The sequence below is a fragment of the Aedes aegypti genome, chromosome 3 (genome assembly GCF_002204515.2).
Source record: "Aedes aegypti strain LVP_AGWG chromosome 3, AaegL5.0 Primary Assembly, whole genome shotgun sequence".
In the NCBI taxonomy this organism is placed as follows: domain Eukaryota; kingdom Metazoa; phylum Arthropoda; class Insecta; order Diptera; family Culicidae; genus Aedes; species Aedes aegypti.
In genome coordinates, this window is record NC_035109.1 from 381,625,253 (window position 1) to 381,644,366 (window position 19,114).

At 37.5% G+C, this 19,114-nt stretch overlaps 1 protein-coding gene across 2 annotated transcripts in view; it reads left to right on the plus strand.

Moving 5' to 3' along the window:
- Nucleotides 1-19,114, plus strand: part of LOC5569737 (tyrosine-protein kinase-like otk) — a 269,493-nt gene that overhangs the window by 8,987 nt on the left and 241,392 nt on the right. The window contains exons 3-4 of one of the 2 annotated variants that reach the window (XM_021853097.1): nucleotides 14,265-14,399; nucleotides 15,051-15,212. In XM_021853097.1, the coding sequence (XP_021708789.1) occupies nucleotides 14,265-14,399; nucleotides 15,051-15,212 (297 nt within the window). The remainder of the gene's footprint in view (nucleotides 1-14,264; nucleotides 14,400-15,050; nucleotides 15,213-19,114) is intronic. The other variant, XM_021853098.1, reaches the window with a different exon arrangement.

Sequence of the window (19,114 nt, forward strand, 5' to 3'; positions counted from 1 at the left end):
GAAATTATTCCAGGGAATCCAGATACTATTCTAAGAATTTTTCCAGGAATGCTTCTTTGCAGAAACCTCAGATAAGGACTGTGACGAACTTAATTTGTAAAATTCAAGCCTTGTTAACTTTGAAACCAATGCATTGATACACTTAAGGTTTGCTCCATTTAATAAGCAATAGTCTCAAAAATGGGGGTGGGTTCGAATCCCACCGGTCGAAGATCTTTTCGGGTTGGAAATTTTCTCGACTTCCCTGGGCATATAGTATCTTCGTACCTGCCACACGATATACGCATACAAAAATGGTCATTGGCATAGTAAGCTCTCAGTTAATAACTGTGGAAGTGCTCATAAGAACACTAAACTGAGAAGCAGGCTCTGTCCCAGTGGGGACGTAATGTCAGAAAAGAAGAAGAAGTCTCAAAAATATGTAAAGCGTGTTAATAAAGCTCTTGCTAGCTGTTTATCTTTGACAATAGGTCAAGAAACCCAAAATACGCAAAAGGAAGAAAGACTTAAAGTAACGGAACACATAATTTATTCAAAGGTTCACCGAAAGTTTGTTATTTAAGGGCAGATATCGGACTTGAATGTTTGTTTAAAAAAAAATGATATTTTTTTTAATGTTAATAAATACAGTTCGTTCTCATCACATTTTTGGCAAATTGACATGGAGAACGGAAAGGGAAATCATCGTAAAGCTGATTAAAGATCGGAAGATTTTCTTTTAGTTTTGTCGCAAATTGAATTCTGCCAGTCACAAAACTATGTTGAGAATCTCTTGGCAGAGGTTTTTACGATGCTCAAAACTTTTTCAAATATTCAAACATGGAGTCTTTCAAAGATACGATAGGAATTGCTATCTGAGATTTTTCATCAGATTCATCAGCAGAACCCTAAGATTAATATTACTTCTTGAATTCCCCAATTTCCTGCCAGGAATATAATAGATTTGTGGCGTATTTTTTAGAGAAATTCTTAAAAAAAACTTCTCGATTTAGCTATTATTGTAATTGGTGTTAATCGTAAAAAAGTTCTAAAAGTATGCCAGAACGAATTCGTGGAGGATACTTATATTATTTTTAGAGTTTTTCTACGAAAAAGGTTCAAATCCTAGAAAAGAAAAGAATGAATCTTGATGGAATTCATGGAAAATTTATGTCAGAGTCCCATAAAAGTTATCAGTAGCGACCAAAAATAATATAAACAGTAGTAGGTCTTTAGTTGAGTGTGTATTGAACATACAACATTTACTTAACATTTGTTCTACTTTATCGATATATCTGAGAAGGTTCGATGCTGTTTTATCGATTTAAAATAAACTATTGCAAACATCATAACAGATTGCACGTCATCGGCAAACTTCGATTTGATACGTGGTCTTCTGCGCGAGAGCTAGTCATCTTACCACCTTGCTGGTTAGAAAAATATGGTCGTATAATAGTAATTATCAAAATAATAATTGAGATAAGCGCATGTGAGTTACTGAATCGATGGATGCAAAATTTGACTATTTCAGCCAACTTGCATGCAAGTTTGACAGCATATGTGGCAATTTTTCTGACAATACGTAAGTCCGTAATACTTCTGATGTTAAAAAGTTAAGGCTGCAAGTATGTTGAAAAAATCGATTTATTCTAAATTTTTCCGTGGAAATTTTTGGTGGATTAAATCACTAAAAAGGTTGACAAATCATATTTAAAATTTAATGTAAATAGCAATGAAACCAGTGGTTTACACAACTTTGGCGACCGAAAGCTAAAAGTTGTGACGTGCTGGAAAATTTATGTAAACGGCATCAGCTTCAGAAACCCTAAATCTACTAGAGACACATAATTTGATCCTTGAGACACGTAAAAATATCATTTTTGTTACGCTGAGTAATGAATTCAATGATGGAATAAGTTTTTTTTCCGGAAGACATTTTTTGCGTAAGTACTAGTGGTTCACGCAACATGTTGTAGAATGATGATTTTTACAGCACGAATCGTGCATTTGTTTGACAAGGCTTGTCGAGTTGGATAATTACGACGAGTGCAGTAAAAATCTAGTTCTGCGAGGAGTTGCGTACAACTATTTTTGCAATTTCGTAGAAAACCTTTTGTGAGTACCAGTTATCATATCGGGATGCATTCACCATTATTTTGCCATTTGTTGCGTGATGATTCAACGCAGTACAACATTTTTTGCAATGTTACAACGAGTTACGTACAACATTTTTTGCAATTACGTAGAGGACCACTTGAGGAATTATATCGGAATGCATTCACTATCATTTTACATTTTCTGAAGAATTGTTGTGTAATGATTCATTACTCAACTCAAAACTGTTGCGTAATGAGAAAGCGTTGCGTAATGAATCATTACAGCACTGGTTTCAGTTGCGTAATGACTTTTCTCGCACTGCATACTTCAGTGCAGGAAAGTAGGCCGTTTCATGACAGATTGGCGTGATGAAAAACAGCCTATTACGATGAGAAATTACAAAAAAGTCAATACGCAACTGATTACAGGTGAACTCTCCATAACACAATATTGAAGGGACCATCGAGTTAGGGAGGTATCGAGTTACAGAACACAAAACCAGTTGCACTGGTCTAAGGGATCATTGAGGTAACCATGAAAATCTACTTTTATTATAGTTCTCTAACTCGATACAGAATATAGAGTAAGGGAGATTCAATTGTATATACTAAATGTCAACAAGAAGATCTTCAATAAATTGCTTGTGTAAGATATCTAGGGATTATGTGTTATAAATGTTTTATAGTATTCGATGTACTGGTAGAATGGACATTTCTTGGCTCAAAAATGCGCACATGACATTTTTGAGCCAAGAGATGTCAATTTTTATTTCTGTCACACTGCGAATGAGACCATCAGATCGTGATACTTTTAACAATTACATATTTTTTCAGCATCAGCTTCCGAATAGACCTAGAAACATCAAAAGGTTTACCCACGGTATTTTATTTGAGTGGCCCAATCGGAAAAGGGTGTAAGTAACATTTATTCTTTTTTCATTTGATTTCTCCGTTCATTAGAAACACAAACAAAAATAGACATTACAGTCAACTCTCCCTCACTCGATATTACGTATCTCGATGTCGAGTTAGAGAACCACAGTAAAAGTTAGTTTTCACGGCTAACTCGATGGTCCCTTGGATCCTAGTTGCACTGGTTTTGTGTTCTGTAACTCGATACCTCCCTTACTCGATGGTTCCTTCAATATCGATATTATCGGAAATATCGATTTTTTGTTGCATCGAAAACTAGGCCCTCGAAAATCATGTTATGTCAATGAATTAGACATTTTGAATCATTGGGAAAGTGTGGCCAATGTGAGTCGTCATGCTTTAAAAAGTTATCTCACAATCTAATATCTTTGCACGATAGCTTGTTCTGAAACATGATTGTCAATACTTCTTCAAGAAAGCTAGATTTTTCAACGTTGGTGAACCGAAGTGAAACATTTGACAAAAAAAACTATACTATACTGTAATTGAATCAAACATATGGTTTTGTAAATATCTATATTATTTAAAAAAGATTATAATAAGAAGCTCTTAGAAAAAAATACAGTCAACTCTCCATAACTCTGGGTGGAATTGTGTTATAGAACACAAAACCAGTGCAACTGCGATCCAAGGGACCATCGAGGTAACCACAATAAACAACTTTTGCTATGGTTCTCTAATATGATATCGAGATACAAAATATTGAGTTAGAACGAGTTGTCTGTACAGCAGTAGGCTTTGAAATTTATTCACTTAGATCGTTCGCAATAAACTATAGGGTTAAAAAGGTCCAACAGGCGAAATCGAACAACCAGTTTACTAGAAGAATACTAAGTATGCAACAATAGGAGCTAAAAATAAACAAAAGTTCTCACAAAATAGAGCAAAACTGATAATAAATTTGTGAATTCAACGTCAAGGGGGTGCTCGCAGTGCCATTGTAGAACACGAAAAAGTGTTGAACGGCAACGCACGTCAAACCCATAAAACCTACTGCCTATGACTGCTTTGTGACAGAAAAAAAAGAACCGCCAACCAAAACACAATGCGAGTAAGGAAAATTGCCAGAGGGAGGTCCCTTTTGTGGAAATGGTTTAGTTCACGCGGGTCAGGCGGCGAGGGGAACTGCCTAAACAAAACGATAGTTATTGTTCCAAAATGTGCCAAAAGGCTTCGCTAATATGGCTTTCGTTTCGTTTTTTTTTTTCGTTGTCGTGTTTACTAACTAGCTCCAATTCAATGAAACCGACGGCGATCGAGTGAAGAAAGGGTATCGCGTTGACAAATATTGGCAATATTAGGAAATGGAAAACGAAAAGTTCTGAATGGGCCATTTATGCGTGACAACGATCTTTCGTTTGGCATGTGGTGCCCGTAGGATGCGTTCCAGTTGACGTTAGGTACACACTACGAAAAAAACTAATAATATTGTTACACATGACGTAAATTTCATGTTATGTAAAACACTCGATGTGAAGAATGAATTGACGTAAATTCGCAACTGACGTAAATTTGCTACTAAAATGCGTCATTATTGTAAAATTCTGTACAATGTAACTGAAAATGTTAATGGCTTGTACAATAATAATTTCATAGAACGAAAAATTACGTAGTTTCTACGGTTAATTTACGTTAATTTACTCGCTTCAATATCGGGCTATATGGCGATTCACTGTCGGGCACCGTATTTTGCACGTAAACCGTAATTTTGCACGGTTTTTCGAAGTGTATAGTATAAGAGTATCAAAAAATCAATCATCGAAACTTTTGGCACAGCCAGCAGTATCGTATTCGTTGGAAATGTAAATAAACTCACTGGGTGACGATGCTCCTTCGATGACGATGGTCCCTTTTTTTCGTCGAACGAAGGAGGTTATGATAGCTGTGTTGCGTGTTTAGAAGCCTTTTCGCGACTAGCATATTTTATGCTAAACATACTGTTTGGTTGACATAGAAAGGCATTGGGTTTTGGGCTACAAACGGACATTCAGAACATCCATTCGGAATGTTATAGGTTGAAAACCAACTTTGGGAATATACCGGAAGTTGATCGCATTGCGTTCATTAGGAGTCGATTTCTTGAAATATTCAGCAAACGATCTTGGCTGCCGCGGTACTTCCATTTCATCACTGTCAAAAGCACTCCAAACTAACTTAAAAATTCAATCGAAAATCATGTCACCCAAGAGGCGCTTATCAAGATTCATCTCACAGAATTGATTCAAACGTCAACTCTTTCCCTCTTTTCAGAAATATATTTAGTCACAGATTGGCAGCAAAGTGATTCCGCCATTTCTCGTTTGCCGCTTGTTGATAGAAGAGTTAAATTCTTATCACATCTTCACCATATAAAGTAGGCGGCGCAAAAAAAAAAATATCCTCAAGGTGTGCTTTCATCATCTCCAGTGCAATGCTTTCTCGCATGGTGTGGCTGTTCACCGATTTTTTTTCTATCGAAAAACGAGGTTTTTCCGGCAATTCCGAAATTTTTGCACCGCTTCCTTCGCAGGGCTAGTAGCGACAGCGTTAAAAATAGGAAATTCCGAACCTTTTTACAAGAGACTTATAAAAACAGGAACTATAGAGACATCGATAAGTATAAATGCTCGTTCTCCCTTACGCGATATCGAGTTAGAGAGCCATAGAAAAAGTTAGTTTTCATGGCTAACTCGATGGTCCTTTGGATCACAGTTGCACTGTTTTTTTGTTTCGAAGCTCGATACCTACCTAACTCGATGGGCCCTTCAATATCGAGCTATGCATAGTTGACTGTACTTTTTTACAAGTTTTTTTTCCAGAAATTTCATCTGAAATAAATTGAGGAATTTGTTCAAAATTTTCATTCTCTCACGGCCTTTTCAGGAATTCCTCCGTAAATTTCGTTCAAGGTACCTTCAAGAATTGTACCTATATTTTCTAATGATACTCAATAACTACTCCCGATATCCTACCAAGAACTTCTTGAATTCTTCCAAAGGTTTTTTATTCATAAATTTCTCAAGAACTTTTAAGTTTTACAAGATTTTATTAAGTGATTCTTTTTACTACGATTTCATCCAAAAATTTTAGTTTTGCACATCCTGATGAATTCAGGTCAGAGATGTCTTCGCTGATTTCTAAGGATCTCCTTCAAAATTATCGTTTAAGTTTTTTTAAAGATTTCAATTATGTTCGATGACTTCAGAAATTATTCCAGACAATATTTCTGGAAGCCGCCCTGAAATTTTGTTAGAAATTATCTAAGAAAGTTTTCAAATAATTTATGTCAAAGATACTTTCTGAAAATTATTGGAGAAATACCTGAAAATAATCCGGAATGTATTTCTTAGAGAAATCCAATATTAATCTTTATTAAAACTTATTAGAAATTCCTAATGAACTCGTGCAAGGGTTTCTGAAAATCTTCACAAATCCTAAGAAAGTCTTGGTGGATTTTCAAGGTGAACTATTACGGTAATTATAGAAAAAAAAAATCAAATTCTCGAAAACTTGTTCAAACAGACTCAAGTCAAAAAAGTATACAAACTTATTTTATCGATTCTACGTGTTTCGCAGATGAAATTCTACATGTTTCGCTCTGAGCCAATTCGATTGTTCACTTTTAGAACGTTTAATTTCCGAATTTACAAAACGACGAAAGTGAGATTTTCAACTTTCGCAACCTAACCACTACTTTCGCCGCTCCGCTGTAGGGAGAGACAAAGTCACTTAACCACGAATCAATACAAAACACAACTTGAGTCGGTTTCACACTGGTAGAAAAACGTCGCAAGTAACTGAATAAAACGGCTTATCATTTTGTCATACTTTTTGAGGGAAATAATAGGAACTCTCTAGTTTTTGAACGCGAGCTCATTGTAGGCAAAATTTATGCAATGTACACGGCAAAAAAAAATTAAAAAGATGATTTATTTTAAATCAGTTTTAGAAGACAGGTTGTGATTCTTCTGATTTTTTTTTTCTCAAAACCGTATGGAAGTTACTTACGTCGATTTGAAAAAGCAATCGAGAATTATCCCCTGGTTATTTATTTTTGATTGAAATTAACTTGAACACTATTTTCAATATTCTGTCCAAGTTGTTCAGAAAGTTTGTCTTCTGCATACAATTTCGTTTAAATGTTGCCGCTAGTGAGCATATAAAATTAGCATCTAACTCATGATCCAGATGAGATAGAAAGTTCGAGTCTTCGACAAAGTTTTGAAAGTCGAGGACGGGCGGAAGCAAACAGATAATGTTCTGCCGTCAAGTTGCGCTAGTAAGCATGTAAAAATGAACGTTTTAAGCAAGTTCTTCTTGCGATCCACATAATATAGAAGTTTTCGAAAAGGTTCCTCTAGATGTCAACAGCATCCAGAAAAAATCCGCTTGGTGCCGCTAGTGAGGAAATTTAATTGAAGATTTCAAGCGAGTTATATCTTTTGATCTAAATAAGATAGAAAATTGAAGTCTTGAATATCCAATAATTCAGACCTGAATCACTGGAATATGAAGTGAATTAGATCTTCTTCTTCTTCTTTCTGGCGTTACGTCCCCACTGGGACAGAGCCTGCTTCTCAGCTTAGTGTTCTTATGAGCACTTCCACAGTTATTAACTGAGAGCTTACTATGCCAATGACCATTTTTGCATGCGTATATCGTGTGGCAGGTACGAAGATACTCTATGCCCTGGGAAGTCGAGAAAATTTCCAACCCGAAAAGATCCTCGACCGGTGGGATTCGAACCCACGACCCTCAGCTTGGTCTTGCTGAATAGCTGCGCGTTTACCGCTACGGCTATCTGGGCCCCTGAATTAGATCTGAAACTCTTGAATATGATGTCAGACCTGAATCACTTAATTGTGAGGTGAATCAGACATGATTTGTCAAAATCTAAGTAGACCAATCCAGAATCTCATGAAAATGAAATGATCAGTCTTAAATTATTTGAATATGAAGCGAATCAGACATGAATCACTTGTAAATGAAGTGAATCAGACCTGAATCACTCAAAGATGAAGTGACTCTTACCTAAATAACTGGAAAATGCAGTGAAACAAATCTGCAAATGACGTAAATTCTAGGTGAATTAAACCTTCTTCTTCTTCTTCTTTCTGGCGTTACGTCCCAACTGGGATAAAGCCTGCTTCTCAGCTTAGTGCTCTTATGAGCACTTCCACAGTTATTAACTGAGAGCTTTCTATGCCAATTGACCATTTTTGCATGTGTATATCGTGGCAGGTACGAAGATACTCTATGCCCTGGGAAGTCGAGAAAATTTCCAACCCGAAAAGATCCTCGACCGGTGGGATTCAAACCCACGACCCTCACCTTGGTCTTGCTGAATAGCTGCGGGTTCTGGGCCCCTGAATAAAACCTGAACCACTTGAATATCAAGTAATTCGTACTTGAAATAGGCGAATATGAAGTGATTCAGTCCTGCTTCTGCTTCTTCTTCTTCTTGAAATTACGTCCTCCTGGGACAGAGCCTGCTACTCAGCTTAGTGTTCAATGAGCACTTCCACAGTTATTAACTGAGAGCTTCCCATGCCGAAGCTGTCATTTTCGCATCCGTATATCGTGTGGCAGGTACGATGATACTCTAAGCAGAGGAAGTCAAGGAAACAAGGAAATTTCCATTATGAAAAGATCCTGAACCGACCGGGAATCGAACTCAGACACCTTCAGCATGGCTTTGCTTTGTAGCCGCGGACTCTAACCACTCGGCTAAGGAAGGCGATAGACCTGCATTACATGAATATGAAGCGAATCAGACCGGAATCACTTCAATATACAGTAAATTCGACATATGGAGCGGATATGAATATGGAGCGAACATGACTCATACATGAATCACTTGAGATCATTTGAATATTAAGTGAATCAAATCTGAAACAGTTAAATATGAGTAAATGAGATGAGCGAATTGAGTCACTTAAATATATAGTGAATCAATCATGAATCACTTGAAAATAAAGTGAATCTGACGTGAATCACTTGAATATGGAGTGAATTTGATTTTTTTTTCAATATGCAGAGAGTCAAACCTGAATTACTGAAAATGAAGTGAATCAAACCTATGATTATAAAGAGAATCATACATTTATCACTTGGGTATGAAGTGAATCAACATGAATCACTTGAATATAAAGTCAATCAATCTTGAATCACTTGGATACGAAGAGGTTCTGACTGGAATTTGATGCTAGTCAAACCTGAAGTAAATCGTACAAGAATAACTAGAATACAAATCAGATCTGATTAGACATGGACAAAAAGAATCGGAGCCGTTCAAATGATCCGGATCACTTAAAAAAAGAGTGATTCCTAGCTCTTTTTTGGTGAGAGACGGATCTTTGATTAGAACAGATAAGACAAAAAGTGGCCCGGAAAAAGAACGAACCGATTATTTCCCCTATTCTCCTTCGATCGTTTCTCGGCTTTATTATAACGCTTGCTTTATATGCCTTGTTTTCCGCGCCACGGCACTCATGCAAACACAGTTTGCTGCTGCTCCGTGAATTTGCCCCGTTCACATTTTGCTTTTTTCTTTTTGGTTCGGGTAGGGGAAACCAGTCGAGTATTTCGTGAGTTCCTTGGGAAGAATGTACATAGGAAGAATGAGAGAGCGAATGATACTAAAGGTACGACGCATGTCGCACAGCAGAGAGCGAACCGCTCTCTCGTTCTCGTTCAGTTCGCTCTTCCATTGCAAGCCGCTGAGCTACTGAGCCGTTCAAAAGATCCGGTTCACTAGGATGAGTGATTCGGATCGGATCCGTTAACTAAAATGAGCCGTTTTTCCCATTTCATATCTCAATATCGAATTAAGAACCAGAGTAAAAATGGGTTTTCATGGCTACCTTGGATTGCAGTTTTAAAATAGAATTATTCCTTTAATTTCAAGGTTAATATGCTCAATTTAACGTGCTCACTATTGATTCACTGCCATCCGAAACAGTCAAAGGACTGTCTGAACAACTTTGCCGAATACTCGAACTTGCTGTTTCATCAGGATCACAATACAAAACTAGCTTAAAATTCTCAGTTCAACATATTCACTACCACCACCTAGTGGCAAAATTACGAGCTAAACTGTTTGCTTTTCGGATTTCCTTCACCCTCTGAACAACTGCCAAAAACTTGACAATCACTTCTTATCAAAGTACTCATTTAAACATGATCAAAAGCACCACATGATTATTTTTAATCAAACTGCCCTTGACTTTCCGAACGACTTTGCCGAAGGCTCAAACTATCTATCTCGTCTGGTTCACTCGATCTTTGTGTCTTATTTGAATCACAAGAAAAAAGTTAAAAATGCTCAATTTCACATGCTAGCGCCACCTAACGGTCGAAATTTTACAAAACTTTTTGCATCTCGGATGTCTTTGATTGTCTAAACAACTATTTCGAAGGCTCGAACTTTCTATCTTATCTGGATGATGAGATAGATGCTCATTTTTATATGCTAGCTTTGCCGAAGACTAACTTTCGATCTCATTTGGATCACAAGATAGAAATTGTTCAAAATGTTCAATTTCACAGGCATACTAGCACTACCTAGCGGCAAGATTTTGAATCAAATTGTCCTTGAGTGTCTGAAAAACTTTGTCGAAGACTCGAACTTTCTATCTCATGTGGATCAAAAGACAGAAAATGCCAAAATACTCAATTTAACATGCTCACTAGCGCCACCTAGCGGCAAAATTGCTAACCAAACAATTTGTTTTCCGAATGTACTTGATCTGTACAATATCACCGAAGATCGCACCATTATAGATCATCAGCATCTCGAGATATAGCATCTAAACTTTTCAGGGTGATTCAATATTTCAGCTGTGTGTTGCAATACTTTTTCAAGCGGAACAAGCTAGAAGAATAACCGAAAAATCAGCGAGAAATTTGTGTGAAGTTTGCTGGAAAAATCTCTTAACAAAATTCTGCAAAAACTCTGGAATAAACCTTTGAGAATTTATTTGAAAAACTCCTGTAGGAATCTCTGCGAGAGATGCTGGAATAAATACTAGAGAAATTGGTGGACTAATATCTCGGAGAAATCCTGGAAGAGTTACTGGAAAAAACATTCAGAGTAATTCATGTGGGAATTGCTTAGATTTCCTTGCAAGAAATTCTTGGAGAATAATCGTGAGAGTCTCTGAAGGTGTTTCTGAAAAAAAGTTTCACCAGGATTCACCGTTAGAAGGACGAATAAAATAGTGACTTCACAGACCATTTTGGTTAAATAGGGAAAAAGCACTAATTTTCGACTCACATGAAATCTGTGCCAATTTTCGGATTTTCATACTAAGTAGGCCAGAATCATATGAATGGGTCAACAATTAGTGCTGGTCGATAATTAATGCTTTTTCCCTAAGTCACTTTAGAAACCTTGCATTGAACATAGAGATTTTTATAGACTTGCGTTAAGGTTAAGGTAAATCAAAGCCAAACCTCAAATTTTCAAAAACACAAATCTCGAGAACCGAACACCCGTACGAGCTTTAAACTTAATCGATTGGTCACTACCAGCTAGTGACCAACCGATAAAGTGTTCAGCTTAAACGGATGTTTGATTTGTGCTCTTGAAAATTTGAAGTTTGGCTTCGATTCATCTGCACCTTAAGGCCGCACGGGACGTCATTATAATCATCCTATCCATTTGAAGAAGCAGATCTCAAGTACCACTCCATATATGGATGTGAAAAATTTATCACTATATTCTATATATGTGGTGCACAATCGATTAAATTTTCAGCTTCATCGGTTCACTAAAACTCGAGATTTGCTTCGGCAAAGTTTTGATGATGATTGTTAGAGCGAGACAAAAGATAGGGAAAATAACACGGTCTCCCGTGTCCCCTTAAGGCTCAAATATCCATCCTTTAATCATCAGTTATCTGAAATGAGACACCAGGTTTTTGGACCAAATTTTACGTTCAAAAATTCATCATCGAAATCATCGCCATCATCGAAATTTGAAAAGCACCTTTTTTTGTTCAAAACAGAATGTTTTCGTAGAAAACATATTTGACGTTTTTCGATTGGTGAATATAATACAGAATATAGAATCTTCTTAGCTTTGAACAAAAAAAAAAATGTTTTTAAACATTTTGAAATTGATGATGGATTCTGCCCCTTTTAAAACAATCTCTATGAAAATTTATCACTGAGTTCCAGTTAGCAAGTGTAGTGCAGTGGTATAATTTCATGAAAATTGCAATTGCACATTTTAACGAATCTATTATTAATTAACAAAAACGGTGCCAGAAAAGTCCTTGCAGTGAGTTGGAATGGGGTTGGAATGTTAGTGTGCAATGATTGTTGCTGTTAGCATCTCCACAATCACCGATTTTTTTTTTAGTGAGGAAGGAAAAAGATCTGGAGTCACCTTTGGTCGATGTTGCGATGGATAAGGAGAAAAAAATATGACCCTTACTAAACTAGTTTTGTATTTTTGTCTCTCGGTGAAAATATATTGGCAGAAGATTGAAAAAGAATCTGAAACGTTGATACTATTTGTATTATCATTGGCATGGAACGAACTAACCAGCTGGTAATCCATCCTAGAGTCCATGAAAATTGCTTCGATTGTGAGTGGAAAAACTGGTTTAGAAAATATGTAAAACGAAGACAGTTATTTTCCTCTTAAAATAGTGACCAAGTCTCTAAGAAGAGACCTGCTACCAGCCCTGCCTTCGTTCCGTTAGGATCCATTCCGCGATGGAAGCTGATAAGAAGGACGGAACATGACGACGAAAATTTTCATGACTTGCTTCGATACAGTCACTCAAGGCAGCATTAGAACGGGTACGATGACGTTCGAACGAAAAATGTCATCACGGGTGGTTGAGGGCGATTGCCTCGAATACAGTCAACTCTGTATAACTCGTTATTGAAGGGGCCATCAAGTTATAGAGATATCGAGTTATATAACAACTCAGTGGCGCAACCAAGGGGGGGTTTTGGGGGTCAAAACCCCCCCCAGAACCGATTGTTTTCATCAGAATTATCAAATATATTTTTTAAATTCAACACTAAAAAACACAAACATCGGAGCAGTAAGTTATGTTATCAATTATATTATAAATCGTGGCTTTATAATTTGAAGACCTTCGAGGAGGACTAATTTTTTTCGCTTTCTCTGATAAATAAGCTGCAGGTTTTTGAAGAGAAGTTTGTCAAACAAACATAACGTGGCCGCTTTAAAAGATGCATTTTTCATCAAAATTCGATTTTTCGAAAAAAAAACTGTTAGTTGGCTCAGCATTTTGCTTAATTTCATGACCTCCAAAGAGCACGTGAATTTCCGTAAAAGCAATCCAGGTTTTTACGAGCGCTAATGGCTACATGCTCGCTTTCTGGTCTGGCTTGGGTCCGTTCAATGTAAAACGTAATGTAAATGTAAATGTGAGCGTGTTTGCGGCAGTCATTAGCGCGTTTAAACAGCTGGATTCATTAGTTTTTAATGATTACAAATAAAAATCCTAGGAAAGATTTAGGGATACATATCGTGAATGTTGCTGAGCTGGAAAATCACAAATTTTCGTCTACAATCTGGAAATGCTTCAATATCTGTAATGCTGTTTTGCCTTCGGCAAACTGCTGATGATAGTCGCAATGCTGTTTACTGCGACTTGCGCTGAAAGATCATTCTGTTCTTTGAGAAACATTGAACGTTTCCAAGCCAATGTGCCTCCAAATGTAGCTTGGATACAAACTTGGAACTTGGAACAAACTACGAAAATGAAGATCTAAATGATTTTATAATAATCTAATCCGGTTTTGCCACTCATATTTGAAAAGTTGAATCTAAGATAATGTTTGTTTGTTCTTTGGAACCCGAAGGTTTTTCCGTGACTAACAAACGTATTTCGGAAAATTTCACCAGATACAACAGATTTGAGTAGCGTTGTAACTCTCTATGAAAATACTCAGGGTGGAAGAGGCCTAATTTTGCATATGGTGTTTAGGTTTTTTGTTTAATGTTAATTTAGCAATATTGTTCAATTTTTATCTTCGATTTATTTAAACTCGTTTTATTTTCCCAAAAACACATTATCTTCAAGTTAACAAAACCCCCCCTAGAGCCAAATCCTGGTTGCGCTACTGTAACAACTGCAATTCAAGGAACCTTGATATCGCGATACGGAATATCGAGCTATAAAACGTTGACTGTATCTCAGAATTTTCCTCCCTTTGGCAGCGATTCTTCGGCGACGACGACGACGGTGACTAATTTAAATTTTCTGTTTTTCTTTCTCTCCCTACCACCAGCAGTGTCGTTCGTCCAGGGCGAGTTCCAATTTACGGTTCTGCCAAAGCACACCCAGGTGTACGAGGGCGAATCGGTTGTGTTCCAGTGCCGGGCTTTCTTCGACGATGAGATCGACTTTTCCTGGACGTTGAACGGTAAGTTTGCGAATGGAAGGAATAAAAGGGACACGGTGCTTCTTTGAAAAATATTAAAAATAGTTCAACGTTGACTTTTAGTAAATTAACGTTGTATTTTAATACCGAAAATTATGCTCTGAATAGAAAAAAACACTTGAAAAAGCCTATTGAAATCGAACTGATCATGTGATCTTCAAAAGGGTGTTAACTGTGTGGATGGCTATTTTTTTAATAAAAATGATAAATGAAGCACCGTGAAGCCAGAATAGTATTAGGGAGGCAATGGGAAGCAGAAATTGAATCGAAATTTTCTACAAGAACAGTCTGGTCTGGATGAAGTGATGGGACCTGCATTGGCATTCTCGAACCTAAAGAATTTCCATCCAAGAATAACAGTCCTGATGCCCAATACTGGTTTCGCCACCCCCAGAAGCACGTAAGAATTTGCATTAATTTCTCTGTTCTGAAATTTCTTGATTTGGAATTCAATTTCTGCTCCGGTTGTTCCGGATGTTCTGTTTGCTTTTAGCCGAAATGTACAAAAGTTGCTGGTGACATCCGCGCTTCGTCTTCCCTCTACCGATTGCGGAACATTAATTTTTATTATATGACCATCTGCTCACCCCCGGTTTTTTCTCTCTCTCGTTCTCTCCAATTCCGTTTCGGCAGGCAATCCCATCCGACTGGACCGGCGTGTGTATTTGAATGGATCCAATCTGCATATAAACGGCGTCTCGCAGCGGTCGGACGGCGGAGATTACGTGTGCCTAGCGACGGCTCGTTCCTCCGGGGCCCGGGTGGCCACCCCGCCGGCCAAGCTGGACATCATCCGTAAGTCTACATTTTATTGTGATTGCCTTTTTTCACGCTTGGGTTGGCATACTTTGAGCGTTGGGACTTTTTTTACGTTGAAACTAATCGGTAACTAAAGTGCGGGACTTCAGTTTTGTTTTAGAAAGGATTAGCTGTACATGTGTTCTATATTTTAGCATAGTGGATTGGTTCCATTCAACGCTTTTATATGTATGCTTATCATCCACTTTTATTACATTATGCTATACTGTTTCGTAGGCGGCAGACATTTTTTCATTCGTGTCTTTTCGTCATTAACCTTTCTCAGTCCCTAACAAAAAGTTACAAATCGTGGCTTAGGGTCTTATATGAAAGACACACATGTCTGGTATCAGAAACCCTCCCGGAGATCCCACTTTTAACGGTGGTCCAGAAGAACCAAAGTGATCATTCATCTATATTTGAACTAGAAGATTCATAGGTATTCAAAATCATGAAGAATGAGCTGTCTCATGCCTAGTTTTGGTAAAAAAAAACTTAAATGTCCCACAATACGGGTATCTCTGGTGGTCATTCCTTGATTATTTCAGTGGTTCTGAAGAACCAGAGTGGTCATTTATCTATTATTGAACTAGAAGAGTCACAGTTATTCAAAACCATGAAGATTGAGCCGTTGCATGCCAAGTTTTGGTGCTGAAACTTGAAGGTCCCACAATACGGGTTTCCCGGCGGCCATTCCGCTGCTCCAAAAGGACCAGAATAACCATCCATTCATCCTGTTGACAAAATACATCCAAACATAAAAAATCGTGAAGAATTGGACATCATTCATTTGCTGAGCTTAGCTTAGCTTAGACTGACTACACATATCTATGCTTGCTATTCCGTGATTGTCCAAGGTCAGTGGAAATGCACAAAGAATCAACTAGAAGTGCGGCTGGGTTTGGCCATAATCTTCTTCAGTGTACATAATTCAGTGCCTCTATATGCAGGGTCAGTAACGGCGCTGGCCACGTCTTTGCAGTCAGGTGGGATTGGGGAAGGAATGTTAGTGTGTAACTTTTGCTATTTGAAGACCGCGTTTGCCTCTGCATCTCCACAAAGGTTACGGGAAGGGATGTTTGTTAATGAGGAGGATCGTTGGGTCACAGGATTCACTTTGATGAGCGATTAGACCATGATGAAGGATTATGTGTGAGATATAAGTGCTGTCAGGAGAAAGCGTCTATTATCGTATCGTACTCATTTGAAATGAAGAGAAAAATTAACTCGACTGATTGAACCAAGATACCTTCAATATACCTTGGATTGAACCATTTAAGAACACCCTTATGCCGACACTCACAGTGACGAACCATTCCTAATTTGGTTAATAATCATATTCACATAACATTCTCACGGTTGTAACGATGAAAATGTGTAGTGATACATATTAAACAGATATGAAATAAAAGTATGGAACGAGCTCACCATCCTTGACTGAGCAGCCACAAATCACTTGGGTTTCGCGAATCACTGGCCAGGAAAATGCGCGAAAGGCCGATAGCTTGGGCCAAGGTATTTTGAAGAAAGGTACTTTGATCTAAGCAGTCAGTGGATGCGGGGAAAGGTAAGCAGCGAGAGGGTAGAAAATGACAGCTAGTGAATCGGCTGGATGGCTACTTTCTTTCTCCTGAATGGGCCGATGCACGAGTTTATTAATCTGACGTTTGAGCGGTGCCGAATTCACTCGTTGCCATAGTCACGTAAATAACACGGCACCGCTCAAACGTCAAATAGTGAACTCGTGCATCGGTCCATTGATTGATTTCGTTTCCATGACTTAATTATTATTTTATAATGTTTTCAAAAACAAACTGAAAATGTGTGCTCTAGCAAAAAAAAAAATCCGAGTTGAGAGGCTGGTAAGCATTTTTTCTGGTTTAAATCCAAGTCTTATTTCAATTATCTAGCTCTAGAATATCGTGATTGTGCATTGAAACTAAATTTATATTCAAAAAGGACCTACTAAGGACTAATTCTGGTTGCTGCTAATATAATGTGAAAAGGAAAATGTCAGCATGTTTGCCATCAATTGGCTGTGAATTACTCGGTTTTATTTCAAATTGAGCACGAAGTTTTGAGCTATGGAGGTGGTTACGATTGGAAACTAAATTATATTCTTATTTTCAGACTTTTTCTTGCAACGGTAATACAGCATGAAAGTCGCTGAAATGATGTCTCATTTGGATCGTTTTTCGGAGTTGATCCTGTAACAATTTTCTATACCCGACAACGCTAATTTTTATTTGCAGATTATCTAAATGTTTTTTGTTGTACCAGAAAAAGCTATAAAATATAGTTGTTGTTCTTTGTGTCTTCGATTAATGTGTACAAAATTCAATTCTACCCACTTGCATGAGTAGCAACAGCTGTAATGTGCGAAAATGTATCATGAGGTTGAAATATTTTTATAGTATGTAACCGAACATATACTGCTCATACTCGTCCCATTGATATAGGAAATCTCATACAATATGGGACTGCTTTTCAGGTATGGGCAGTTCAGCTGGTGATTACAGTTACTGTAATGCCTATGTCTTTCAACTAGCGTGTCCATCCCGGGACAAAAAATCCCGGGATTTGACAAATTTTGGAATTTCCCGTTTCCCGGAATTTAAGTTCTGACGTCCCGGGTACTCCTGGATTCCCGAAATGAAAGTAAAAATTGAAGAAAACCATAAAATTTTAATACCAAACAATGAAATTTTTTCTTATATACTCTATCCTTATTCTTCGATCACTTAGGCAGGCAACATGAAGAAAAGAGAATAAATAGTAATTATTACCATTAAAATACCAAATCACCATACAAGAAAAAAATATTTCAATGCGTCTAGTTGCAAAGGTTGTTCATTGCTTTTATCTTCAACAAAACCGTTTTACAAGCCTAAGCTGAGAAAGCCAATATAAAAGTACACCTATACTTCAGTCGATAATATTTAGTAATTAACTTTAAGCATTATACTTTCAACCTTGTGCCACAACTGTTTTCAACTCATGTTACTGAGAGAAATAATTACATTACATATTAAAGCCTTTTGCATCACCATCGAGACAGCTTCTTGTAATTAAAATGTATAGCACTGAATAATTTAAAGAAGTAATTTGAAAACAGAATCCTCAAACTGCGGTTGATTGACATGAAACAAAACGAAATGGTTTGAGGGGAAACATGTTGCTAGGATCTAAAGGCTTGCTGACCTGATGAAGCATAACAGACCAGCCTGCTGTCAGATTTTTTTTCCAATATGGCGGAATACCCTATTTGACACATTGAACTACCTCCTTTTTTAAATACCTTGGCTTGGGCCTTCGTAGCACACTGCCTAGAAAAGAAGCGCAAATCGAGCCAGGAACGAAAAGAACAAAAATCACTCCGATTGCGCGCCGAATAACGATCCCGATGGCTGGGCCTTCACAACACACTCTGAAGAATTGGACATCATTCATTTGGGACATAAATCCGAGAGGTTTCATCGAATTGTCCTACATGTACAAAACGGCGATGGAAACTTACTCTCCGGATTTCCGGAACCGGAAGTAAATGATTTGAGAATCTCTATTCACAGTCCACGTGAATACCTGTTCAATAATATAAGGACGGTTTAGGTTACTTGTTTAGCTACGAAACTACAGGTTGCCAACAAAATGGTCTTTAAGGGGATTTTTGTTTTGTTTCAGATGTGGCAGGAGGTCACAGTGACCAAATCCTGAGACTAGACTTGAGTTCCTTTGATTTAATATCACTTATGCCACTATAGAAACATGTTTGCCTTATATTGTCCTATAATAGTAAGCTAGACATCGCATGCGAAACACGAATCAAAATCGTACAAGCTCAAAAAAGAGTTCTGGAAACGTGAACTGTCAAAAACACACCATCACCATGAACTACCATC